The sequence below is a fragment of the Prionailurus bengalensis genome, chromosome B1 (genome assembly GCF_016509475.1).
Source record: "Prionailurus bengalensis isolate Pbe53 chromosome B1, Fcat_Pben_1.1_paternal_pri, whole genome shotgun sequence".
Lineage (NCBI taxonomy): Eukaryota > Metazoa > Chordata > Mammalia > Carnivora > Felidae > Prionailurus > Prionailurus bengalensis.
The window spans coordinates 16986272-17013302 of NC_057344.1; the positions used below are offsets into that span (position 1 = coordinate 16986272).

Below are 27031 nucleotides of genomic sequence, written 5' to 3' on the forward strand. Positions count from 1 at the left end.
TGCTGGCTGCTGACTTTTCACGGTCCCGAGGATATTGTGGAAAATATTTGCATCACAGCAACCTTACCCAGCTGTCCCTAGTCCCAGTGGGCCACCGGATGCAAACTGGAAGCCGCCGCTCCCAAGGATGTTGCCCCTAAAGCTGCCCGAAGATCAAAGCGGAAGGCCGCTCGGCGTGATGGAGAAGCCGGGGTGCAGCCCCGCAGGCAGGCAGGCAGGCAAGCAGCCAGGCCCCAAAGGGTAGAACCCTGCCCGTTGCGCGAGGAAGCATGAGGTCAGGGACCCAGCCAGGAAAAAAATAAGCCCCAAAGGCTGCCTTTCAAACCAAATGCCTCTTTATTTCAATGTTCAAATAGCCGGTTCTCTGTAGCTGCGGTTCCCCCGTGCGTGACCAGCAGCGGGGACCTAAAGCCCAAAGCCCTGCCCCGCCCTGGCCACACGCAGCTGCCTCAAATTCCACCCCCATTCTTCTCCTCCCCACTCAAGTGCCTTCACTCACATTCAGCAACACCCCATAGCAGCTGGGAGCTGTGTTCCCCTCTGTCAGTTTCCGCTGGACCAAACACGGAGGCCGGAGTGCACGGCGTAGGTTTGTGCCCAGCGCAGTAACAACCCGGCTGCTGCTGTTTGGGGAGCCCGGGAGGCTCCAGCCTAGTCCCGAGGCCCAGGGCGGCCGCCGCAGGGAGAAGCCCCGGTCTCCGGGTCCCCGCCGTCGGGAGGCCGGGCCTGTCTCCTGCCGGAGGAGGAAGAAGCGAGCGGCCCGGGCGCCACCTCTTTCCCCTTGGGGGAGGGCGCTGGCATCCTCGCGGCGGCCGCGGCTCGGGGGCTCCCAGAGTCCCGGAACTCCTCCCAGGACCGGCGCACTTGAACTCCGGGAGTTGGCCCAGCACCTCGCCCCGCCGTCCTGCCGGTCTCCGTCCCAGTGCGGAGCGGCCCGCCGGCGCGATGCTGGCGCTGTGGCTGGTGGGCCTGGGGCAGAAGCTGCTGATCTGGGGCGCGCTGGGCGCCGTCTCCGTGGCGGGAGCCACTCTTCTCCTGAGCCTCCTGCAGATGGTGGCGAGGTGCGCGCGGCAATGGCAGCAGATGAGGGGCCTCCCCACGTTGCCCGGCTGCTACCCCTTGGTGGGACACGCGCTGATGATGAAGCCAGAGGGGAAAGGTAAGAGACGCGGGGGCCGGTGGGCTTCCTAGCCTGCGCGGACCCGCCAGCAGGAAGGCCCAGGGTGCAGGAGCTTCCCCGCACCCCCCCCCCCCCCCCCCCCGCCACCTACCCCCTACCCGCCCCGGGCTCAGCCGGTCCACAGCTGCTCCCCGCCAGCCCCCCTGCTCATCAGCCTAGAGCACCACGACTTGAGGGCCGCTTTGGAGAAACAAGAATCTGTCCCCTGCTGGAGAGTGGGTTCCCAGTTCTTTCCGGTTTGCCCTTACGACCCCTGATAAAATTGCTCCTGCCTCTGTTTCACATCAAGTTTTTCTTTATGTATAGGCTGGTGGAACGCAGTATGTGTAAGCTGCCCTTCTTCCTCTTCTCTTCTTTTCCCACTTGGGAGCTGTTCCTATCTCTAAACACTGCCTGTCTTCTTTCTTGGCTGTTGAAGCCTAAGAGCAGAAACTTCCCTGGAGCGGGGAATGCACCTGAAAACAGTCCCATCATCCTCCACCCACCCCCTGCCCTCGGAAAATCAGGGACTAGAGATTTCATCTGAGGCTTCCCTCCCTCCCCGCATCACATTTGACCACAACTTTCTAGCCTTCTTGACCTTCTTATTTTAGTTCTTTTGAGGAGGTTAGGTGCTAACAGTGAACTACAAGGGCAGGGCCGTCTGGCAACCTTAACACACCAGGTTTTAAAAGCCTTCTTTATGAAACAGTGCATTGTTTTTGTTTTTTGTTTTTGTTTCTTGTTTTTGTTAGGTTTCATGGATGAGGGGAAAAAATCACTGTGAGTGAGAAAGTTCTCAGAAGCACCTGGTTTCACAGTCTCCCATCAGAGACAGTGAATTAGATCTTAGCACTCCGTTTTCATGGGTGTGCAAATGGGGATACCCAGGGTTCAAAAGATTGGCCCCAAATGACAGGTTCTAAAATGAGCCTAGGACCACAATCCAGTTGCGCCTCAGATTAATTGTACATAGCAGTTTCACAAGTTGAACATTAACTCCAAAACTTGACGTATTATTTCTTTTCTAGCTCTCCCCTCCCCCCACCCCTAACCCTCATGCTGTCATTGCATCCCCACAGAAATAGATAAGGCCTCATGGGGCGGGAGTGACCTGGGGGGTGTTTATCAAAATATCGGAAATGTTCCCTGGCAGAAGAAATCCAAGTTAACCTTTCACCAATTAAACATCAATGTGACTAATGTTACAAGTTATCCAACACCGCATCTAGATGTCTGAGAATCGTGTTTGTAGAAATCATCTAGGTTGATACTAAGAGCAGAGCTAACCTCTCCTTCTACCCTGAGACTTTATAGCATTAAAGAGTCACTGTGTCGATATATAGGGCTCCCATTTCCCAGCAAGAAATAATATGCTTAAGAAATCTCATCATATTCTTTTGGGAATTTATTCTAAACATTGAAATCTCTAGTGAATGAGACCTGTTTCAAAATAAACTTGTGAGTCGATTGGAATATATATTTTTTTTTCAACGTTTTATTTATTTTTGGGACAGAGAGAGACAGAGCATGAACGGGGGAGGGGCAGAGAGAGAGGAAGACACAGAATCGGAAACAGGCTCCAGGCTCCGAGCCATCAGCCCTGAGCCTGACGCGGGGCTCGAACTCCCGGACCGCGAGATCGTGACCTGGCTGAAGTCGGCCGCTTAACCGACTGCGCCACCCAGGCGCCCCCCGATTGGAATATTTAAAGCAAGTCTCCCTGGAGTTACTTTCTAAGTGAAAAGAGTGACAACATACTGGCTTTGACGAAGGGACTTTTTAATCCATCCACAAGTACTGGGTTTTGGCATCAGGCAAAGCTTTGCTCCGTTTCCGGCTTTGCAACCGAGTTGTTTTAATTTGAGGAGTTGTTTAAAACTCTCTAAAGGGAAAAGAGTGAGAGGAGAACTACAGCAACGGCCAGAAGACATTGAACAAAATGGCAGTATCGATTATTTCTTGAAATGTAAATGGACTGAATCCTCCAATAAGAACACATAGTGTGGCTGCATGGATAGGAAAACAAGACCCATTTTTATGGTGCTTACAAGAGACTCGCTTCAGACATAAGGACACACACAGACTGAAAGCGAAGGGTTGGAAAACGATGTTTCATGCAAGTGGAAACCGAAAGAAAACTGGGAAGCTACGCTTACACCAGACAAAATAGAGTTTAAAACGATGACTGAAATCAAAGACCAACAGGGTATTCATGATAATAAAGGGGTCAATCCAATAAGAAGATACGGCCTTTATAAATGTAAATGTACCCGACACAGAAGTACCAAGATGTGTAAAGCCAATATTAAAATTTTCTAAGTTAGAGTTTTTACCCTTAACTTGTAAGTTAATTGTATGACAGTTATTTTAAGGTTAAATTCAATGCATGCTATTTCCAGATCGCTGTCTAGAGCTCGGTTAGAGTAAGTTCCTTAATTGTCAGTCAAACACGGGGCCCTCCCTGGTGCCCAACATTGGGCTAAACAAAGTGGCTGGTGTCAGAATAGTCCAAGATACGTTGCTTGTTCTCACTGACCTTGTCTCTTAGGCAGGAGGCTGTGCTTCTGATTTTGTGGCCACTGTTCAAACTCCAGCCTCGATAATCTCACCTGGAGTTCTGCCCTTGACTTTCCATTGGCGTTTCAGACCAATTTCTTGCTTTTTTAGTCCATTATGTCAACACCTGCCTGCCCTAACTGTTCTCTGATATCGGACCTGTTACCTTCCAACCACAGGCTCAGATTTCCCTGTCTCCTCTATCAGGTCACACAAGGCAGGAAGTTATCGTGAGACATGGCATTCTGACACCGTTGACTTGACCCAGCTCTTCTCATAGCAATTTTGACAACCATTTAGACCAGGCGACATTTGAAAGCAATATGGCGTAATGGTCAAGATGGAGCACTGTAGTGTCTTACCGCCTTAAGTACAAAGCCAGGTTCCATCATTTACTCTCTGTGATAGTGGGCAAGTTTCGTCAATTGTGACAGTAATCATGCCTTTCATTTAACTATGGTGAGGTGTAAAAGACAGTGCATCAAAAACGCTAACTCTAGCTCAGACATAGAATAATTTGCTGCTGTAGGGGCGCCTGGGTGGCTCAGTCGGTTAAGCGTCCGACTTCGGCTCAGGTCACGATCTCACGGTCCGTGAGTTCGAGCCCCGCGTCGGGCTCTGTGCTGACTGCTCAGAACCTGGAGCCTGTTCCAGATTCTGTCTCCTTCTCTCTCTGACCCTCCCCTGTTCATGCTCTGTCTCTCTCTGTCTCAAAAATAAATAAAAACATTAAAAAAAATTAAAAAAAAAGAATAACTTGCCTGCTGTAAAGGAATAGGACATAATGGATGTTAGCTCTTTTAGGGTAATTATTACTAGGTTTCGATGTGCTGAAACCTGCAAACACTTAAAAAAGTCATTACTATGTATTTAGTATTAAATGGAGTGGACATCCGTGAGCTCCTGTCCTGTACTGTGCACAACCTGACCTGGGATTGGGTGAAGCCTGGGATCGGGTGAAGCTTAATGATGGATGAAGAGCAGGGATGGGCCGAGCCTGCGCACATTATTGACACTGAAAAAGTGCTGAAAAGTTGAATAGTTTGTTTTTTATGCCATATCAATTTGTCCCTGGTGCCCAAATTCCCATGTCGAAACAACTCTGTCAAAGTACCTTAAGTACCGTATTAGTAGCCTCACAGGTTGAAATTAGCCTTGCTGTTGTCAATCAGGCTTTCCCTTTGCCCAGGAGAAGCCCTGCATCCACATCTGCCTACCCGCTAGCCTGCCTCTCCTCACCCCTCCCTAGCTGGATTTTCCCAGCAGTGGAAGGAGGCTTCTGGTCCATTTCCTAACATGTAATCACTTGGCCAGCTGGGACTCAAATCCTCCCTTAACCTCATCTTGTTTGACTTGTGTTCCGAAAACATGCCTCACCTTTGCCAGGTTTTTCTCTGAGGCCTGGACCCTGTGTCTCAATTCTTCGGTCACCTGCTGTTGTTTGTTTCTACCCAGATGGCACTCATCGACATGGCATTTCTTCACTGAGAATTTTGCAATGGCTTGATCTCTCCTGAGGCCATGCTGCATTCCCCAGACAGGGGCTTCGTGGATTTCTACACGGAAAGTGTTGACTCCCGAGTTTTCCACACTACTTTGATGCTGGAGTTGGGATTGATGGTCACCATTTCCCCAAACCTGCTGCAAACGCCAGCCAGAAAGCGCAGCCAATGCCCCTAACCCTGGCTGCATCGAACTCCAGCCTTTTCCCCACCCCCAGCGGCTTCCTGTGGCCCCCATATACCCAGGTGATTCACAGATCTCACACACCCTGGTGTTACTGTCCTAAAATACGATTCCAGTCTTGCCAATCCTCATCAGAAACTGCCAATGAGTGTATAAAAGCAAATCAAACCCTCCAGTGCTCCAATCTCCCCTCCCGATGATATCACCCCATCTAATGTTGTGGCTGCACCTACAGGGAATTTTCAGAGTTTCATGCTTCTGCTCTGCTGTTTCTGCTGCTTGGTTGACATTCTCTCTCGACTCCTACTTCCCCTTTTCTGCCTATAAAAATACAACTCATGTTTTAATGCTCGAATACCATCTCCTTCATGATTTTTTTTTTCAGTCCTGTCCATGAGGACCAGTAACTCCTCAGACCTAAACTTCTATCTTAGCAACCATTTTATTTTGTCTGGTATTACAGAAGTGACCATCTCCCATAGCTAGCAGCTCCCTGAGAGTTGGGATCGGGTCCTTTGGAGGTACATGTTTCTTGTACATTATCTTATAATTAAATTACCCTCACAGTTCAGTCATTATAGCCTTCCACAGGGACAGTGTGGTGGACCTCGAAGATGTGAGAGACTTGGCAAATATTAAATGACTTGCCCAAAGTAAACAACCCAAAAGGCACAATAAGAAACTCACTTAAAATTAAATCTCTCCTCCCAGAATTTTTTCAGCAGCTAATTTGTTACACGGAAGAATACCGGCATTTTCCAGTGCTGAAACTCTGGCTTGGACCAGTACCACTCTTGGCCATTTATAATGCAGAAAATGTGGAGGTGAGTGTGTGGGAAATAGGATCACTTTTCCACTGTATATTCGATGGTGTGAGAGTCTCATCCAAATAAAGATAGCAAAAATGTTCTTACATGAAAAAAAATTTTTGTTTGAACATTTATTTATTTTTGAGAGACGGAGCCCAAGTGGGGGAGGAGCAGAGAAAGAAGGAGACACAGAATCCGAAGCAGGCTCCAGGCTCTGAGCCATCAGCACAGAGCCCGACGCGGGGCTTGAACTCACGAACCATGTGCTCATGACCTGAACCGAAGTCGGATGCTCAACCTACTGAGCCACCCAGGCGCCCCAAAAATGTTCTTACATTTAATTGAATTTAGTATATTGAGCATTTCACTAAATATTTTTGGCTATGTGGGTGCCATTTAATGCTTTCCAGATATAGTGTAAATATGGGGGGTGGGTAGTAGCCTCTAGATGTCTGTGCACATCTGATATCAAGTCTAATACATTCTCCTTTTTTGAAAAGTCTGCACAAGGATACAGTTTCATAGAGCCACAAGTAGGTTATTCCACAAGGTGAGCACATGTTACCTGCCAGACATTGTTTTCTCAGTCTAAAAATATAGGACTAATAAAGTATGAGTGTTTCTCTCAAGATGCTCTGAGTCTCCTATCCATTACAAATGTATGACTCCAAGTTAATTTTCTTAAAAAAGAATGCTCATCTGATATTGATAGGGCAGATATCGTTAATCCATGCTATTGAAATTGGGAGTATACTCCCAAAGAATACGTTTTACTTATCATTATGACTCTGGGGAGACTATCTTGTGGTTTGATGAGCAAAGGATTTGGGTCAGGGAGTAAAAATGGGGTGAGCAGGGTTTCTTTGCATGGAACAAAATGAAAAACAGAATTTCCTAGGCGATGGCGCTGGGATATGTCTTTCTTAGATATTGCCGTGAAAATGTGTGCTTCGTCTTGTACCGCACTGTAGCAGCCTGGTTCCGAGTAGATAATGAGGAGACAGGCATAGGATTTCAGCCATGGCTGACTTGGTGTGAGCAGGCTTGATATGTGTGGGTGGAGATCTATCCAGAATGCAGGACTGGAACAACGAGCCCAGGCAGCACTTTGTGCTCAGACCTAAATGCTCATCCTTGCTACCTCACTTGGATTCCAGGGGGTCTAATCATACTCAGGGCCTTCAGTGTTGCCTACATGCTGGGGACACTCAAATAGGCACTTCTAGTTCAAGTCCTAGCCTGAGCATCTCACCTACCTGCTTTCAGACCATAGCGACTTGAATGTCTCCAAGTCAACATGCCCACAAATGAACTTGTGACTTTTATCTTCCTAGACATGGTCGTCCTTGGATTCACCTAGCTCCTCTTGCCCGTCCCCCTACCCACAGTCAATGACTCCTCTTGGTTCCTAGTTCATGGTAAGAGCCAGGGTATCGTCTTGGACATTTTCCTTTCTCTCAGCTCCATTTGGTCCCCAAGACCGAATGACACTTGGATGTTCAACACTCTACTTGACTTTTTTAGAGGCCCAGGAATAAAAATGAATCGCCGAGAAATAGTTCTGAGACGTTACTTTAAAAAGTAGTGTTCTGGGCACCTGGATGGCCCGGTGAAGCATTTGGCTTCGGCTCGGTTCATGATCTCATGCTTCATGAGTTCGAGTCCCGAATCAGGCTCTCTGCTGTCAGCACAGAGCCCACTTCAGATCCTCTGTCTCCCTCTCTTTCTGCCTCTCCCCTGCTTTTCTGTGTGTGTGTGTATGTGTGTGTGTGTGTGTATGCACGCTTTCTCTCTTTCTCAAAAATAAATACACATCAAGAAAAAAAAAGATGCTAAATTTTGTTAAAAGGTGGTCCTGTACTCTTACAATTGAAATTATTTTGATATCTATATATCTCTCAATTTTTTTTCCCTCTTTCCAAGGTAATTTTAAGTAGTTCAAGTCAAATTGACAAATCCTGTGTGTACAAGTTCCTAGAACCATGGCTTGGCCTGGGACTCCTTACCAGGTACGTCATCGTCACTTTGTAAAGCCATCTCGTAGAATCAGTTACTTCTATTGGTAACTTGTGATGTCAGGAATTGGCACAAAGTAATCTTCCCATCCCGAGACTGTGCTACCAGGAAGCTGGGGAGAAGCTGGAAGGAAAGGACTGGAGAACACTGGGCTCTGACGGACAGGAGTCCAGCGTGTATGGTAACCTGTAGCCATGGTACTCGGTAATGGTGATGACCGGTGTCCTGAGAAGACTCAGGTCCTGGTGTGTGAATGGAGTAAAGGAAAGTGTTTGGAACAGGCAAATCTTGAAAATCCAGTGAAGAGGGCAGTCAGCCCCAGCCAAGTATAGGGAGCACAAAAACCTCAGTCCTGGGGCTGGCGTCCAAAAATAGGACTCCATCCTCTGGGAGGGGGCCTACCAAGAGAGAGGCGGGACCCTTGTGGGTCTGTGAAGAATCTGAAGAGAATAGAGATCAAAGGAGAATCACAGACCATCAGGATCAGCTGAGGACTAAGGTAGTAATCGAGGGGAGACAAAATATTCTAACTTAGAAACTCAGAAATTGAGACAAATTCTTCCATTTGTCAAGTTTTATGAGGGCTCCTTTAAATACGACCCAATTTAGAAAAAGATCTGAAATACCCACATTCTGTGACTATATATGAGTCTTTGTCATGCTGACCAAAGCACGCGAGAACCTATAGATTAAGCTGTTTCGGGAGAATTTTGTTGAACTGGCTAAATTTACACTCTGTTTCTCCTCTTTTATTTGTAACCATGTATTGTATTTCTAGTACTGGAAACAAGTGGCGATCTAGGAGAAAATTGTTAACACCCACTTTCCATTTTACAATTCTGGAAGATTTCTTAGATGTCATGAATGAACAAGCAAACGTATTGGTTCATAAGCTTGAAAAACATGTTAACCAAGAAGCCTTTAACTGCTTTTTTTACATCACTCTTTGTGCCTTAGATATAATTTGTGGTAAGTCTCAATGATTTGTTTCTAAAGGTACGCTGTAGCGTAGACTGGCCCACACAGACACTAACATTCCATTGGGAAGGCCAAGGAGGGGATTGGAAAGGCTCCTGGATTGTTCAGGATGGTCCTGTTGCTAAGCCGCCTGAGAAGCAGCAGCCCCTGCTAAGGCTTTGGGCAGGATTGTCACAGAGCCCACATGCCAGGAAGGTCAGAGGGAAGGAAGAAGCAGCAAGCAGGAACAGGGAACAGAAGGTACAAGAGAAAAGGGGGAGAGAACAATTTCAAAACCTATAAGAACCGAGCAGGACCTACGTCTTCTTTTTAAGGGGTGGTCACTGGAAAATGAACGCAGGATAGGTGATGGAATTGAATGGTTGCTTCTTGCTTCTATTGTACAGAAACAGCCATGGGGAAGAACATTGGCGCTCAAAGTAATGATGATTCCGAGTACGTCCGTGCAATTTATAGGTAAACGAAGTCCTTTGGATTGTCTTTAAAATGGTTCTTGACGGGGCGTCTGGGTGGCGCAGTCGGTTAAGTGTCTGACTTCAGCCAGGTCACGATCTCGCGGTCTGTGAGTTCAAGCCCCGCGTCAGGCTCTGGGCTGATGGCTCAGAGCCTGGAGCCTGTTTCCGATTCTGTGTCTCCCTCTCTCTCTGCCCCTCCCCTGTTCATGCTCTGTCTCTCTCTGTCCCAAAAATAAATAAACATTGAAAAAAAAATTTTTTTTAATGGTTCTTGATTAGGGCTTTGAAAAGGATTGCTGATAATTTGTGAGTGTCTTTTTCATTGTTTCAAAAGGAAACTTTATGCTGAAATTAACCCAGTCGTTTAAGCATGTATTTGAGCAGTAGAGGAACGGTTTTGTAAATGATAACACACCCAGATGATGCCGTAAGTTACGACGATTATTTTATAATATGTTGAGGGATTACATTATGACACTAAGTGCTAAAGGCAAAACCAGATTTTTGGTATGATAACCACCAGGTGTAAAGAATTATTTATAGAAGGAGGGATACCTGGGTGGCTCAGTCAGTTAAGCGTCTGACTCTTGATTTCCGCTCCGGTCATGATCTCACGGTTTGTGAGTTCGAGCCCTGCATCAGGCTCTGCACTGACAGAGCAGAGCCTGCTCGGGATTCTCTCTCTCTCCCTCTCTCTCTCTCCCTCTCTCAAAATAAATGAGTAAACATTTGAAAAACACGATTTATAGGAAGAAAACACTGGAAGGCACTATACCAAAATATCAGTTGTGGTTATTACTGTTTGCGTGCGTGCGTCTCTTTTTCTTACCGTGTTTTGTTTTTGTGGCTGTTCATTCTCCTTTCCCAAATTTTCTGCTGAGTATGTATTATTTTTTCGTGGAAATCATCGATTTTTACCTTGAAACTGGCTGGCGGTTATTCAGCTATTAAGAGTCAGGGCCAGGATTTGATCTGACACATCCTATCTTGAAGTTCACTGCTGATTTCACCTTATTTTAATAAATGCGTACTGAGCGTCTATAACCTGCCATCCGCTGCACTAGTCCTGACTACTTGTGTCGCCTCACACAAATAGGAAGAAAGCAGGGGCACACACACTGAAACAGATGAATGTAAACATAAATTCTAATAATTGCTTAGAAAGAAACGACCAAGTTGACATTAGAGAGGGAAAGAGGGCTACGCCCTACGGGTGAGTGGTCGGCAAGAGCCTCTCTAAAGAATTGGTGTCTAAGCCCGTCTCGAAGGAGGAGATCACGCTAGAGGTCTGGCTGCTATCTTGCCGGACATGACAAGGGAGGCACTCGGGACAGCTGTGTGACACATGGGTATTCAGCGAGCACTTCTCTGCAGAAGGGGACGACCAGTTGCTTTTCTGTCACTCCGGAGGCATGATTAAGCAAATGAGTGGCTATTAAAAACTGGCAGATTTCATCCCAGTGGGTGATCCCAGAGCCACAGCGGCCTTGGGAGGTCAGGAACTCTTTCTGGAGAAGGAGAAGCAGGCCTCAGGTGCCCATCTAGTCCGGATGTGTTATAACAAATTCTTCCTTCTGCTAATGAAACCATTAAAATGTTAAGCTTCACTGGACGTGTAAAAGCCCGTGCATTCATTGTTGAGCATGAAGCACAGGGCTCTTAGTAGCCTTTCGGATAAGTCCTCCTCATTCCCGTATATTTCCCTCATTAAGAGCAGGCATTGAATAGGTGCTGGGGAAAGAGACATTTCCGGTGTATCGGCTACCGTATTTTTATCCCATTTACAGGATGAGTGATTTGATATCTCGAAGAATGAGGATGCCGTGGCTCTGGCTTGACTTTTTGTTTCTTATGTGTAAAGTAGGATGGGAACACAAAAGGAACCTAAAGATCCTACATAATTTTACCAATAAGGTAAGTCCTCAATTCATTTTTTTTAGTGTGGTATAATATAAAAATTTGCCCTTAGGGCCGTTTTCAATGTCCAATTTGGGGGGCTTTAAGTACATTCAAGTTGCTATGCAACCATTGCTACTATCCATTTCTAGGACTTAAAAAAATTTTGTTTTAATGTTTATTTATTTTTGAGAGAGATACAAACAGAGCACGGGAGGGGGAGGGGCAGAGAGAGAGGGAGTCACAGAATCTGAAGCAGGCTCCAGGCTCTGAGCACTCAGCACAGAGCCTGATGCGGGGCTCGAACCCATGAGCCGTGAGACCATGACCTGAGGCGAAGTCAGATCCTTAACCGAATGAGCCACCCAGGCGCCCCATAGGACTTTTTTAAGTCCGAGATTTTTGTGCTTTTGTTAATATCCTCAGTGTAGGACCATGAAGCCTGAGTCTCATAAAATTTGAATTGAATAATGGAAAAAAGTAGGCAACCTGATCACATTTCAATGTATTTAGTAATTTTTTTAACGTTTTTATTTATTTTTGAGACAGAGAGAGACAGAACAGGAACAGGGGAGGGGCAGAGAGAGAGAGGGAGACACAGAATCTGAAGCAGGCTCCAGGTTCCGAGCTGTCAGCACAGAGCCTGACGTGGGGCTCGAACTCACGGAGTGTGAGATCGTGACCTGAGCTGAAGTCGGATGCTTAACCGACAGAGCTACCCGGGCGCGCTTTAGTAAATATTAATTAAGCAGTTGCTAAGTGCTAAAACTTTGCCAAGTGTTAGAGATATAGTAACGAGTAAGACACGTATGTTCCCTACTCTAAAGTAGGTTAGTTTAGTAAGGGAGTTTATTAAAATGGCAAAATGAGGTATGAGCTATGAATATTTATTAACAAACAAGGTGCTATGTTAAAAGAACATAGAGGCAAGTATTATGAGGGTCTTCTGGAAGATGTTCGTATTAGACAGTAGTTTTCAAAGGCAAAGGGCCTTTCTAGTATCATTTTAACTTAGAAAAGATTAAAATTAACTGGATGTTCCTATTTCCAATTCAAAGATTACAAAGCGATCGTGATGTTGTTTTGGATATAGGATGCCAGTCTGTGTTAAAGATGCAGATAGGGCAATCAACCAGGCTGTAGGAGAACTCTAGGGTACCATCTAGTAGACCGTTACACCCCACTGGAAAGTCTGTGAAAACGGCACTTGAAAATTCTGAAGCTGTCTGACAATTAAATTCATCTTTACGAGTCTTATCAAAGAATGCCATAAAATGGTAACAGGCAGCTTGACTATATTTTTACAAGAGCCTAAGTTGTGATTGAGATAGCAAGGATAGGAAAGGTTTAGAAAAAATAAGTTAAAGAAACTGGGATATTTGCACAGGAGAGTGTATTGTTTGATTATAACACATTCCAAATCAAAGCATATGATGGTTTAAATCACAGGTCATCTCTGAACGGGCCAAGGAACTGAAGAGAGACGAAGAACAGAGAAGTGGTGACAAGGACTCTTCCCCCTCCAAGAATAAACGCAGGGCTTTTCTTGACTTGCTTTTAAATGTGACTGATGATGAAGGGAACAAGCTAAGTCACGAAGAGGTTCGAGAAGAAGTGGACACTTTCATGTTTGAGGTATTGTATATCATCATGTTATTTTCAGGTATCATTAAATAAATTCCAGCTATTTTTTTAGAATCTATAACATTATTTATTTTTTTTTTAATTTTTTTTTTCAACGTTTATTTATTTTTGGGACAGAGAGAGACAGAGCATGAACGGGCGAGGGGCAGAGAGAGAGGGAGACACAGAATCAGAAACAGGCTCCAGGCTCTGAGCCATCAGCCCAGAGCTGGACGCGGGGCTCGAACTCACGGACCGCGAGGTCGTGACCTGGCTGAAGTCGGACGCTTAACCGACTGTGCCACCCAGGCGCCCCTATAACATTATTTTTTTAAAGTGTAATGAAATTTTTAAGTAGCTTCATAGAGCTAAGGAAGGGTCATCAGGCTAGCATTAAAATTTACACAATTTAAGAACCTGATTAAGTATCAGGTCAACTTCCGTGTTCAGAAAAACCTTTGAGTCATGGTGGGTACGGCATAGACACATTTTTTTTTTCCCCTCAAGAAAATCTAAGGTCTGTCAGACTTTTCCAAGAAGAAGAGCGGCCAGCGATTGCTGTGTTCTTTTTAGTCTGTGAAACCCCCTAGTCTGTTTCTTCACTACGTCCTTTGAAAGAAGCCCGTTTGCTTCCTGCCTCTACCAATGAGTCCTTAGCTACTGCCCTGAGCTGCCCTACCTTAGAAAGAGAACAAGAGCCGCCCCATGGACAATTTAACCAGTTTGAGATTTAAAAAAAAAAAGATCTCCGGTCTTCCAGTAATAATAGTAATAATAAAAGATGCAGTTTTTGACAAAGAGAATTCTAACTGTATTAAATATCACAAGGGGTGAGTCTCTCAACATATGTGGATTGCCAGATAAAGAAATGGTTTTTTTAAGCACCGCGTGGTAATATATTGGAAACGGAGGAGAGCAAAAGGCATCCACCATTTCCGATGGCTCAGCACATGCTCACGGGTGTGTTAGCTGCACCCCCGGGGCCGTCTAGATGCAGTGCTAGAGCACATCCGTCCTTTTGTCCCGAGGGAAGTCGGTCTGTGTCCTGTAGCTGAAAGCGGGTCGCGTTAAGCGTCTGTAGGCTTGAGCTCTCCTCCCGGCTCTGTGCTCACTGGCCCTGTGAGATGCTTCCAATCATCCCCAATCTCTGTCATCGCTTTCCTATGTGTACGACAGAGAGATGGGCTAGGGCAGTGATTTTTAAACTTCTTTTTTTAAGCAGAGGGCTTTACCGGAAAGAAATTTTATGTGGCAAATGGACACCCACGGAGCTAAAAAGTGGAGAGGTGATACGCACGTAGGCTCTGGGGCCAGATCCCCCGCCATAAGCTGTCCTAGAGGTGTAACCTTGGGCACCTCATCGAGCCTTTCTGGGCCTCCGTGTCCTCATTGTTCGAGCACGGGCCTCACAGATTAGATGAATGATGTTTTCAAGTGTACCAACAATTGTGCCCAGGAACCATACCGTAGATCTTGGCTATTATTATTTGATGTTGAAGTGGAGAGACCTTCTCACATCTCCACCCCATAGGCACACACATGCGCACACACACGTACATGCGCACACACATGTACATGCATACAAGTGCACACACATGCATACAAGTGCACACACATGCATTGTCATGCATGCACCTACACGTACACATACATACGTGTGTAGGGCATGCAAACATCCCTCTCACCTTCGTGAAGACAACCAGCCTGATGATCTTTTTCTTCCAGTTTTAACAGCCTGAAATTCTACATTTTTTTTCTCCTTTGCATCAAATAGGCACACCACAAACTATCGCGTCGTGACCTAACGTGACATCCTCCATAACGTGGATGCAGGCTCTTGGGGCCATGCCTTTAACTGCCTGGGAGCCAGTCATTACATATGAAGATTTTTACCCCTACCCCCTCCCAGCAGCACGCTCCTGTGAATTCCATGCTTAGTTTCGCTCTGGGTAGCAGATAAAACAAAATGGGAAGCTCTGTCTCGGTATTTGATCTCTAAAATGTGAATTATAGTACCAAGTATTTCATGAAGCTCTGGGGAAGAACAGTCATGTTAGTTTCTGCACCTAGTTAGTGCTTAGTGTTTTGCCTAGAACTTGGCAAAATTAAATGAAGCTGTTAATCAACTTCTTGCCCTGGAGAATTACTCAGAAATGCATATGTACTCCCTGGGTACATACCCATACTCAGTGGGTAAAGCCTACCTTGCAAATAGGGGAAGTGGAGAAGTACAGTTCTGGCAAGTTGGCTCAGAAAAGCCGGACTTCCTCCCCCCGCCCCCCACTTCAAAACTGTCTGGCCTACCCCGTTGCTTGGAACGCCCGCCCCCTTATCAGCACAGCTGAGCCACTTCTTACCAAGTAGACAGCTCCATGTCATGGTCAAGTGTCCGTCTACGCAGGAAGGGATTGTTTTATAGGTTTGTTTGTCACCAAGGTGAGATGCTGAATGGGATTAATTTGTTATGTTCTGGAGTCAGATTGCAACTGTCAGATCCAATTCAAAATGGAGTCATCCTGTCCGATCTTCTCGATATAGCTCTGCTCTTTAAGCCGTTGTTTCTTCTCACCTTTGTAGGGCCATGACACGACTGCAGCAGCAATAAACTTGTCCTTGTATCTATTGGGCTCTTACCCAGAAGTCCAGAAACACGTGGACAGTGAACTGGAGGAAGTGTTTGGTATGTTTGGCCCCAACATTAGCGACTCTGGGGGTCCCACGTCCGCCGAAACAGACGCCATTCATGCTCATTCAGGATGTGCTGTAGGACCTGTTGTAAAGTCAGTGTAATAAGCAGGAAGCCTCCCTTATGGGATCCCTTCCAGTACTGTCTCCTTTGCAAGGCCTCCCCTGTTCACTTACAGGCATTGGCCAACCACCTGGTGTGTGACTGCCCTAGGCTAGACACTGGGGGTGCATAGATAAATGCTACTGTCTCCAAGGACCTCACTGCTTACTAGATGAACCAGCTATTGTCCATAAAGTATGGAGTCCTGGCTGTGCACTTGAGTGATAAGAAGAAGGTGATATTTGGGAGCAGTGGGGAGCAGGTGATGTTAGAGGGGATCCAGGAGAGGTGTTTCCCATAGGATTGCATATGGCCACAAATGAGAGGAAAGTTGGGTGAAGCGGAGAGGCCATCCTTTCTTTTTTTTTTAATTTATTATTTTTTATTTTTTTAATATGAAATTTATTGTCAAACTGGTTTCCATACAACACCCAGTGCTCATCCCAAAAGGAGCCCTCCTCAATACCCATCCCCCTCCCCCCTCTCCCACCCCCCCATCAACCCTCAGTTTGTTCTCAGTTTATAAGAGTCTCTTATGCTTTGGCTCCCTCCCTCTCTAACCTTTTTTTTTTCTTCCCCTCCCCCATGGACTTCTGCTAAGTTTCTCAGGATCCACATAAGAGTGAAAACATACGGTATCTGTCTTTCTCTGTAGGACTTATTTCACTTAGCATCACACTCTCCAGTTCCGAGGCCATTATTTCTATTACACAACCAGCAATCAACAGGTGAGGAGTCCTAGGCTGAGGTCAACAGGGATGTCACAGAATCTCAGTCTTGCTCTTTTTTTCTCTCTGTTCTTCACCATCTTGGCTTTTGTGCCCTTGGTTGTTGTTGGAGGTCTCGTGTGTATCTTCAAGACGAAAAGGAAGGGGAGGAGGGGATGAAGGATGTATTAGTTTCCTGTGCCTTCTGTAATACACTCTACAAGCTGGGTGGCTTAAAACAACAGAAATTTATTTTTTTCACAGTTCTGAACACCAGAAATCCAAGATCAGTATTGCTGAGCCGAAGTCAATGTGTCGGTGGGGTTGTACTCCTCCTGGAAGCTCTAGGAGAGAATCTGTTCCTTCCCACTTCTGGTGGCCACATCACTCAGATCTCAGCTTCTATTTTCACACCCCCTTCTCTTCACTCTGTGTGTGTGTGTGTGTGTGTGTGTGTGTGTGTGTCTGTGTGTCTGTGTAATCTCTCTCATCCTCTCCTATAAAGACATTTGTGATGGCATTCGGAGCCCAGATGAATAATCCAGAATAATCTCCCCGTTTTTATATCATTAACTGAATCAAATCTGTAAAGGTACCTTTTCCCCAAATAAGGTAATATTCACCGGTTCCAGGGATTAGCACCTGACATATATAGGAGCCATTACCAGCCGACCACACAGAGGCTATGCATTGTGCCATCAGCAAAGGTGCTGATTCACACATCATGTGGCTCCCATAGCTGGAAGGAGAAAATGAAAGATTGGGTCAGCCGGCCAACAAAATGGTGTCTCTTCATAGAGAAGAGAAGTGGGGAAGGAAAAAACAGGAGAGGGAAGACATTCTAGAAAGAGGAGAATGTCCAGATGGACAATGGCACAGAAATGGAAAAGTTTGGAGGACAGTAGTGAATCGTGAGGGGCAGCTAGAATTTAACACATGTGGTACAATGTATTGAGAGATGAGGTTGGACAAGTAGTTTTGAGTTCGGATTGTGTGAGGCCTAGACATCTCAAGAAGGAAGACTTTATTTTGTAGACTGGAGGCAATCTTAACTTTTTGGCTCTGTTTCTATCGTCATTTTATTTATTTTTTTCTGTATTGATTTCAATTCTCTCATATTGCCTGTGGTGAGTAAACTTGGTTTTTCAGAAGCTCACAAGTGTTTTTGGAACATGTTCACATTTCGTAACCTCTACGATGTCCAGCTCGTTGCTGTTGATCTCACGTGATTAAAGCATCATTATTAGTAGATGGCTTATTTGGCCACTTCTCATGTTTTCTACTGATTGTCCCTCACTTTTTCTTCTATCCCCAGTATTAGTTCTAAAATTTCATGAGCAACTCATCTTTGGGTATTGAGTTGCAGGTATAAATTCCTCTTGTTACACATAAAATTAACCATTTATCGGTGTGTATTTAGTTTTATTGTAACAAAGCCACTTGTGCCCTGTTCATGTTTAAAGTCAAGCATCATCTTTTCCCTCCAGTGAAACAAAAAGAAAATTTAAAAATAAACAGGAACAAAATTACAATAGAGAATGTCAATCCCAAATACGGTCTTACAGGCTCGCCGAGTCTCCCATGGAGCGGTAGGGCTCAAGGCACTAGGAGAGAATTTTATTTCCAAAGTGTCATGTTAAACTGTAAAGATTTCCATTAAACATCACAATTAAACATGGCTGAAGGAGAAGCCACGTTGTCAAGATGCCCACTTCACCGACCCAAACATCTGAAACCCACCCTTCCCTGATCTAGAAATGCATTTTTTTAAAAATTAAAACCAAGAGAAAGTAACCAGATACATTTTGGTAAATGCTAACTGTGTCCATAATCACGTAGAGACACAAAGTAATCTCTGAGCCCAGTACTGAGGAAAAGGAGGAAAAGAGCTAGAATTCTAGGCACTCTCACGTGGGGCCCGGGCACCCACCAGCTTCCAGCAGAGCTAAGACAGCTGAAGGTTTTTCTTTTTTCCCCATGTGTTGTTTATATGAAGTTTTGGTCGAGACAGAAAAAGATAAGAATGAATTAAGAACAGAAAATGGTAGAGTTTCTCTTCCTACTGTATTATGCTCAAGGTATTGCCCCCCGCCCCCCATCCCAATAAGTTGAGAATCATTGTGTAAAGGAGGAGAAAGAGACTTCAAGAACAGCATGGCTGAGTACAAGGGGGCTGGAGAAAATTAAGACAGGAGATTGGAATCCATCATCTTCATTCTATTCTTCATTAGTGTGTTCTCCTCGTCCTCCACCACCACCACCACCACCACCACCACCACCCCCTTCTCCATCATCCATGGCAGGAACCAAGTAGTATTGCGATGGGTTTTACCAAAAATCATCTTAGACGTCCCTTCCTTACTCATCTGTACCTGCATCAAGATGGCCAGTAAGCCAGAGAATGAAGCTCCCTGGTTCCTCATGCTCCCTCTTCCTATGGCTTTATTTTGCATTTGACTTGAATGTTTTATCCAATCCTTTCCAATTCCCATTTGATTTCAGTAGATTTTGAAGATGGATCACGCTCTCATCTAGATGAAATTCTTTGGAGAGAGCTTTGTTTTTGAAGGAAGGGTTTTTATCAAAGTGAACATCTGTTCCATAACCTGATTTAATATCTTCCAAATCTGTCACTTCAACTCTGGTCAGATAATGCAATGCCTCTTTATCTTCCTCTCCAAGGAATACAGATCTGTGGATGGCTGTTACCCCAACTGTTGTTACTGCAGAATTTGGGATCTTGGCAATCATTTCCAGCTTGCTTTGAAAACATTCTCAGTGGTGTTTGTTATATTTCTGTTCTACTTTCAAAATCTCTCCACTGGCTTGTTCCTTAAGTCCGTCTGTACTGATTTCATTCCAGCTGCTCCTTGCTATTCTCATTCTTCCTTTGGTAAGTCCAGGGAGGTTGATGTCTCTTCTGGCCGGAAGGCAAGACCATCTTAGTTTCTTTGTTGGACACAGGAGCAAAAGGCGATTAGGGGCCATGCTGTGGGGAAAGTCCAAGAATCTGGCTCAAGAGAAGATGCACATCTGGAAGCTCTGAGAACTCAAAATTAACCATTTTTTTTTAAATTTTTTTTTTCAACGTTTATTTATTTTTGGGACAGAGAGAGACAGAGCATGAACGGGGGAGGGGCAGAGAGAGAGGGAGACACAGAATCGGAAACAGGCTCCAGGCTCCGAGCCATCAGCCCCAGAGCCTGACGCGGGGCTCGAACTCACGGACCGCGAGATCGTGACCTGGCTGAAGTCGGACGCTTAACCGACTGCGCCACCCAGGCGCCCCAAAATTAACCATTTTAAAGTAGATGAGTTCGTACATTCACAGTGTTGCACCACTTTTACTCTAATTCCAAAGCATGTTCAGCACCCCAAAAGGAAACCCTGCACCGTTAATCAGCCACACCCCATTCCCTCTTCCTCCAGCCCCTGTCTCTGTCAGCCTCTCTGTCTCTGTGGATATACCTGTTCTGAGCCCTTCCTATAAGTTCTATCATTCGGTACGTGGCCTTTTGTGTCTTGTTTCTTTCACTTAACACGTTGTCTAATTTTATTTTGATTATGTATAATATTAGAAATCCTACTTTGGCTGTAGGTATTTAACATCCGGCGCTTGGATTAATTCCTTGTTGATGTCCCGTTCCCCAAGCCCATATGGTTCTTTCATGGTCATCTCGTGTATTTACTTTGATCAGGGAAGTCTGATCGTCCTGCTACCGTAGAAGACCTGAAGAAACTTAGATACCTGGAATGTGTCATTAAGGAGAGCCTCCGCCTTTTTCCTTCTGTCCCCTTATTTGCCCGCAATCTTACTGAAGATTGTGAAGTTGGTAAGAACTCTATGATTAGAATAATAGGGAAGATGGATTTTTTTTAACGTCTGTCTTGCTCCATTCTTATGGCATATTGCCTATTTCTTGACAGCGGGTTACAAAATTGTGAAAGGCTCTCAAGCAATCATCGTTCCCTATGCACTGCATAGAGATCCAAGATACTTCCCAAATCCTGAGGAATTCCAGCCGGAACGGTTCTTTCCCGAGAATTCGCAAGGACGCCACCCATTCGCATATGTGCCTTTCTCTGCTGGACCCAGAAACTGTATAGGTTTGTATCCATCAGAATTGGTTTGATCTTTCCAGCCCATGTGGTAGTGGGTTTCTCAGAATACTTTCTTTTTCTTTTTTAAATTTTTTAACGTTTATTTATTTTTGAGAGAGAGAACACACACACAAGTGGGGGAGGGGCAGAGAGGGAGACACAGAATCCAAAGCAGGCTCCAGGCTCTGAGCCGTCAGCACAGAGTCCAACATGGGGCTCGAACCCACAAACTGCGAGATCGTGACCCGAGCTGAAGTCGGACGCTCAACCGACTGAGCCACCCAGGCGCCCCCTCACAATAATTTCTTTGAGATGTCATGTCTCCTAGGCTACGGTCTCTTAAAAATTGGTTTCTTTTTTCTTCCACTTCACTCTACATTATTGTCTCGAAAAAAGATTGTCGTAAAGTAGAATAGTTTGCTAGGGCCACCATAACAAAGTACTCCCAACTGGGTGGCTTCAACAACAGATACTCATTTTCTCATATTCTGGAGGCTGCAAGTCTGAAATTGAGATATCAACAAGGTTGGTTTCTTCAGAGATCATTCTAAACCTTGGCTTATAGATGGTCGTCTTCTCCCGTATCTTCCTGTATCTTCCCGGTCTTTCCTGTGTGTGTCGTATCCTGATCTCTTCTTTGTATGAAAACATTAGTCAGATTGGATTAGGGTCCATCCGTATGAGCTCATTTTAAGTTAATTAGGCTCTGTAAATACTCTGTCTGCAAACACAGTCACATTCTGAGGTACAGGGTGGGGTAGGGCTTCAACATGCAAATTTACCGGGACAGAATTCAGTTCATAACATACAGCGCAATCAGTTTCATGGTAGAGTTTTAAAATACTGTAGATTTGGGGTCCATGTTGGATGTATTTTCTATGGTAGAAAATGTATTTGTAGCAGTTTTATTTAACCTAACATCTACGTTTGTTGCTTTTAAGAATCGCATTTGGCAAAACAGAAGCAAAGAATGTTTACCATATGGCCAGCTGAAGTACTTAAACAAAATGGATGCACATCACCGTGCATTATACACACTTTGGCTTTAGGATCTCTAGCATTTTATGAGGATGTAAATGCAGGTGTTAGCAAAATGAGGTCAGATTTAAATGGACGAATCTGAAGCCTATCTGGTGACTCTGTAGTAAATTAAATTAAAGGCCCAATAAGCCATCTACAGTAGTGATTCTCATGCTTCAATGACCCTAGAATTCATCTGGGATTACTGCCAAAATACAGATACGTGCCCCACCCCAGCTATTGGGCTGCCCTGGGTAGGGGCGGGGAAGGGGGCTTAAGAATCTTCATTTTTAACCAAGACCTCAAGTAACTCTGCTTCTCCTTATTGTGAAAATGTAAGATTGCTTGCTTCCTCTAATAGGACCGGTGATTCCTCACCTTTGAGATCTATGTATATTTAAAGTAATGCCATTTTCATTAACTTGAAGGTCAAAAATTTGCCACAATGGAAGAAAAGGTCGTTCTCTCCTGCATCCTGAGACATTTTTGGGTAGAATCCAACCAGAAAAGAGAAGAACTTGGTCTGGCGGGAGAGCTGATTCTTCGTCCAACCAGTGGCATCTGGATCAAGCTGACGAGGAGAAACGGAGATGCGTCCTAACCATAGTCCTTGGCTGTGCCCTTGTCACATGAACGGTCTTTCTTGAAGGGAGCTGGATTTACGATTTCTAGATTTGGGTTCAATATTCTGAGTCCCTAGACCTATTTTTTTCTTGTCCCCACTTCTGTTGGGATCAAGCTCCCCAAAGAGTTTTTATATTTGCATCACGACCATAGGTCTTAGCCCTGGTCTCGATCCCCAAAGTAGAGTTAACCAGTGACAACACCCAAGTAAACATATGATAGGTTTCTCAGCAGAGGGATCCACAGGCCAGTTCAATTCAATTGGCACACCGAAAGAATATAATTTAATGGAGATTCCAGAATTTTTTAAAGGTATTCTTACTGACTGGGGAACATGTATATGCATGTATACATACGCATTTAATTTGAAAAGGGTGGGTAATTAAGTACTTAGACCTAAGAAGCTCAAGTTTTAAAATTATATGAGTGACATCAAATATGAGAAGAAGAATTATTATGGCACTTTTCAGATTATATTGCCTGGACTTGATAATTTTTTAAGTTGACTCATAAGTTCTGTTCCTGTTTCCCTTTTGACCAGGTGCCGATAGCCGTGACTTCATTATCCTTAGCATCACAACTAGCCTTATATATCATACACAGTTGGGAAAGACTCCTCTCGGTAATTTCCAATCCCCCACAGTGCCTCAGAGGTTTGAGTAATGGCTCTTGGGGCTGGGAGGACCTGAGAACTTAACTAGTTATACTCCCTTTTATTCGAAGCGTCTGAAATCAGTGAGAAGGTAAGTTTCTGCCCAGAGTCACGCCGCTGGTGGGTGACAGGGCTGGAAACGGAGGTCTGTGCATCTCTCCATTCCCACCGTGATAGACTGCGCTGTGTTATGCTCTTATTTGATGGAACTCAGGTCTGTAGCTAGATGTGTCCTTAGAACACAGCTTTTTCTGCCTCCGATTTTGGGATATTTCTTCTAGAGCTCTTCCATCATTAAAGGAAAAGAGAAGCCACCCATCTGTATTTAGTAACTCAGGAATATCTCACTTAGTTTAGGGTTAGACTTCCAGTAAATTCAGTCCTCTGGAACATACCTACCAAGCTGATAACTGACTTTCTCTGAGTTCTAATTCCGTAGGCAATATCTGTATCCCCTCAACCAGTGCCTTTAAAAAGTGACTTTTAATGAACATAGTATCATTGTTGCTTCAGTTTTCCCAAGGCAATAGCAGAGAGAAGCAACAGAGTAAGAGGATGGAAGTTCTCTTCTTCAATGGCTGTCCCAGGGAGAGATTGCAAACCAAAGCCATTTGCAAGCGCTTCAGGCTGAGTCATTTAGGGCAGGGTCAGCAGCTCTACCCACTTTACTGTCCCAGGGAACCCCAGTGCAGACAACCCAGTGGCTTAGTTGATGAGAAAAAGTCAAGGAAGTATATGATACAGTTGAAAAAGGTTCATAGCATATGCTTAACTTTGTTAGCTAGAAAGCGGATATATTGGGGCGCCTGGGTGGCGCAGTCGGTTAAGCGTCCGACTTCAGCCAGGTCACGATCTCGCGGTCCGGGAGTTCGAGCCCCGCGTCGGGCTCTGGGCTGATGGCTCCGAGCCTGGAGCCTGTTTCCGATTCTGTGTCTCCCTCTCTCTCTGCCCCTCCCCCGTTCATGCTCTGTCTCTCTCTGTCCCAAAAATAAATAAACGTTGAAAAAAAATTAAAAAAAAAAAAAGAAAGTGGATATATGTACAAAATCTTATTTCCAGATGACTATGGATAATCAAAGTTTTATTCATGGAAATTAGTATTATTTCTCAATTGTATGCATTTAGATTGAAAACTTGCTTCTTCCTCTTTTTCTCTTCCTTTCTTTCTCCCTCTCCTCTTCTCTTCTCTTCTCTCTCTCTCTCTCTCTCTCTCTCTCTCTCTCTCTCTCTCTCTTTCAGTGGCCCTGCCCTGGATGTGAAATTAAAGCAAAACATTGCTTAATGTTACCTTTTGGCCTGAGATCTTCATGTAGCTCCAGAATAATTTGTTACTTGTGTTTTAATTGAAAATTCTCGTAACCATGTTAGAGGGAGAATGGACTGTATATCAAAATGCAGACGCTGATTTTTTTTTTAAATAAGAGAATAATCAAGTATCTATGACCCTATTACTCGTCTAACTGCTGCTTGAAAGAGGTATCTCAAGAAAAATAAATTACGTTTTAATCATGGGTGCTATATTTTATTCTGAGAATTGATGTTATCTTGGAACATAGATAGCTTTATTTTTTTTTTTCAACGTTTATTTTTTGGGACAGAGAGAGACAGAGCATGAACGGGGGAGGGGCAGAGAGAGAGGGAGACACAGAATCAGAAACAGGCTCCAGGCTCTGAGCCATCAGCCCAGAGCCCGACGTGGGGCTCGAACTCACGGACCGCGAGATCGTGACCTGGCTGAAGTCGGACACTTAACCGACTGTGCCACCCAGGCGCCCTGGAACATAGATAGCTTTAAAGGACACATTAGCGGGTGACTGATTCGTAATGAGTAATAAAGGAAATAGCACTTTTGAACTGGTATCATCACTGCTACGCAGACGTTCCAACAAAATGTTCCTTGTGCCCTCGTCATAGACTGATGCTGAGTTTTCCTGGGTCTGAAGAATTAACTGGACACGAAGTAGAGATCCCAGCACAGTTTGCTCGGCTGATAGCAGCAAGTGAAATCTCCTAGAGGGGCCTGGGAATCCGCAAAACCACAAGCATCATTGGAACCCAGCATTGCAGGCTGGAAACCTCTCCAGGTGACGGGCTAGTGAACTGATTGATGCTGTGTTCATTGTCACAGACAACAAAAGAATGTCAGTTTCTGGACCAAACGACCTGTCTTACAACGAAAGAGGTGCTGCCTGTGTGGCACGCGCGCACGCACACACACACACACACACACACACACACACGCACACTGTATCTAGAAGATCAAAACGTTTTGCTTTCCAGCATCTAAAGGGGTGCTGGTAGGAACATGACAAATTTTTGAGTCTGCCTAGAAACCTCCCTCCTTCTTTTAGGAACAGTACCCCCTTTATCTCTGAAACTGTCCCATGATCAATACCTCCCCCAATTTTCTTCTGTTTCTCGCCTTTTTGCTTCCCCAACATATCTACACGCTGTAAATGTACAGTTCTCGTTGATGACGCCATGTTCTCAGGCAATCCCACCGTCTTAAGTGGACTGACCCAAGCAGGGTCCACTCAGATTCTCTCCTTGGGAATCGATGGAGGTTTCAGGTTGTGAGACTGGGGATCAGTTGGCAGTTGAAGCTCTGGGAAGAAGGTGCAGGGGAGAGAAGATGCACAGAAAAGAAACGGAGAGAATCCTGCAGGCTCTGAGTCCCACATTCCCGGGGATGGGCAAGTTCAGCTACACGCCCGCCCTGTGCACTGTTCAATTGTTCACCTGCACGCTGGAGCCCAGGCGCCAGGCTACTGCCATTTTGTTTAGGTTGCTCGTCTTTCATTTCTAACCCAAAGCCAGTTAGTGTTTGTGAGCTCAGCTGCAGGAAGGAGAAAGGTGCTCTATTCTTCGGACGTGATCTTCTGTCCTCATCCTCTTTCCTTTGTGCTCCTTCTCCTGCTCACTCCTTCTCCTCCAGGCTGGATAACCTCAGCCGATAACATATGTCTGCTAGTCATTGAAATGTGATAGAATTTTTAAAAATTAAGATTTAATTGACATGATATTAATTGCAGGTGTATAACAGTGGTTTGATATTTGTATGTGTACGAAGTGAAAAATGCAATAGCGTTTGAGGAAATGCAGAGTTCCCATCGTTTCTAGATGGTAGGAACATTAAAAGTCCCCTGCTTTATCTTAGAACGAATTGGGATTAGCCTAACACAAGGGTCTAGTTTCTTAGCCCCATCCTGATGTATTCCCCAGGCTAATTTGTCTTTTTTTTTTTTCTTGCTTTCATTAAGCCAGATTCACCCCCATTTTCCTTCTGGCTAGCTGTATTCCAAATTCCAGGGATAAATCTCTCACCCGTGATTCCTACAAAAGGACTGTGTATTCTCTCCTCTGCTTCTTGTCCAGAAATTCGCCAAATGGGTTATTTCTTTGGGCCTTTTGCACTGAATTCAGTCTCTCAACTAACTCCCGGCCTGTAGCTGTCCCTACTCCTGCTCTCGTGCTCCCAGGAGATAACTCCTTGGCACTTTCTTTTTCCTTCCCGTCACTTACTGTCTCCTCTTACCCAGCATTTTCTTGTTGTTGTAGCGGACAGTGGACGTGAACTCCTTCCTATCTTTCCTGGTATTAGTCAATGTAGGTCTCTTGGAAATAGAGATGCTCAAACTCCTATATAAAAAACATAGGACAGGGGCGCCTGGGTGGTGCAGTCGGTTAAGCGTCCGACTTCAGCCAGGTCACGATCTCGCGGTCCGGGAGTTCGAGCCCCGCGTCGGGCTCTGGGCTGATGGCTCAGAGCCTGGAGCCTGTTTCTGATTCTGTGTCTCCCTCTCTCTCTGCCCCTCCCCCGTTCATGCTCTGTCTCTCTCTGTCCCAAAAATAAATAAACGTTGAAAAAAAAATAAATTTAAAAAAAAAAACATAGGACAGCCTTTTCCTCAAAAGAAAAAATTATTACTGTATTTAGACATTATTTATCTTATTTCTA

At 45.0% G+C, this 27031-nt stretch overlaps 2 protein-coding genes and 1 pseudogene across 3 annotated transcripts in view; 2 read left to right on the plus strand and 1 right to left on the minus strand.

The window, feature by feature from the left end:
- Positions 1 to 271: 271 nt before the first annotated feature.
- LOC122471005 (cytochrome P450 4V2) lies at positions 272 to 26417 on the plus strand. Of its 2 annotated transcripts, none has more exons than XM_043559329.1 (12): positions 272 to 1159; positions 6116 to 6228; positions 8137 to 8222; positions 9008 to 9198; positions 9594 to 9663; positions 11450 to 11576; positions 13008 to 13193; positions 15759 to 15861; positions 20375 to 20509; positions 20604 to 20783; positions 22226 to 23043; positions 24988 to 26417. In XM_043559329.1, exons 1-11 carry the CDS (start codon positions 946 to 948, stop codon positions 22396 to 22398), a joined length of 1578 nt encoding a protein of 525 aa, XP_043415264.1. In that variant the 5' UTR covers positions 272 to 945; the 3' UTR covers positions 22399 to 23043; positions 24988 to 26417. The 2 variants fall into 2 exon arrangements, with proteins under 2 accessions (XP_043415264.1, XP_043415270.1); XM_043559335.1 differs by lacking the exon at positions 24988 to 26417 and adding an exon at positions 24313 to 24582.
- Positions 18894 to 20352, minus strand: LOC122467300 (annotated as a pseudogene).
- The window catches only part of KLKB1 (kallikrein B1), a 33725-nt gene continuing 31738 nt past the window's right edge, over positions 25045 to 27031 (plus strand). Inside the window, exon 1 of the mRNA XM_043559314.1 lies at positions 25045 to 25157. The gene's annotated coding sequence lies outside the window, so the exon portion shown is untranslated. The remainder of the gene's footprint in view (positions 25158 to 27031) is intronic.

Bases quoted from the DNA above. Each gene is read 5' to 3' on its own strand.
- LOC122471005 (XM_043559329.1), top strand. From the start codon at position 946: ATGCTGGCGCTGTGGCTGGTGGGCCTGGGGCAGAAGCTGCTGATCTGG. The intron at 1,160-6,115 runs GTAAGAGACGCG...CTCTCCTCCCAG, and splicing joins GATGAAGCCAGAGGGGAAAG to AATTTTTTCAGCAGCTAATT. The intron at 9,664-11,449 runs GTAAACGAAGTC...TCCCATTTACAG, and splicing joins TACGTCCGTGCAATTTATAG to GATGAGTGATTTGATATCTC.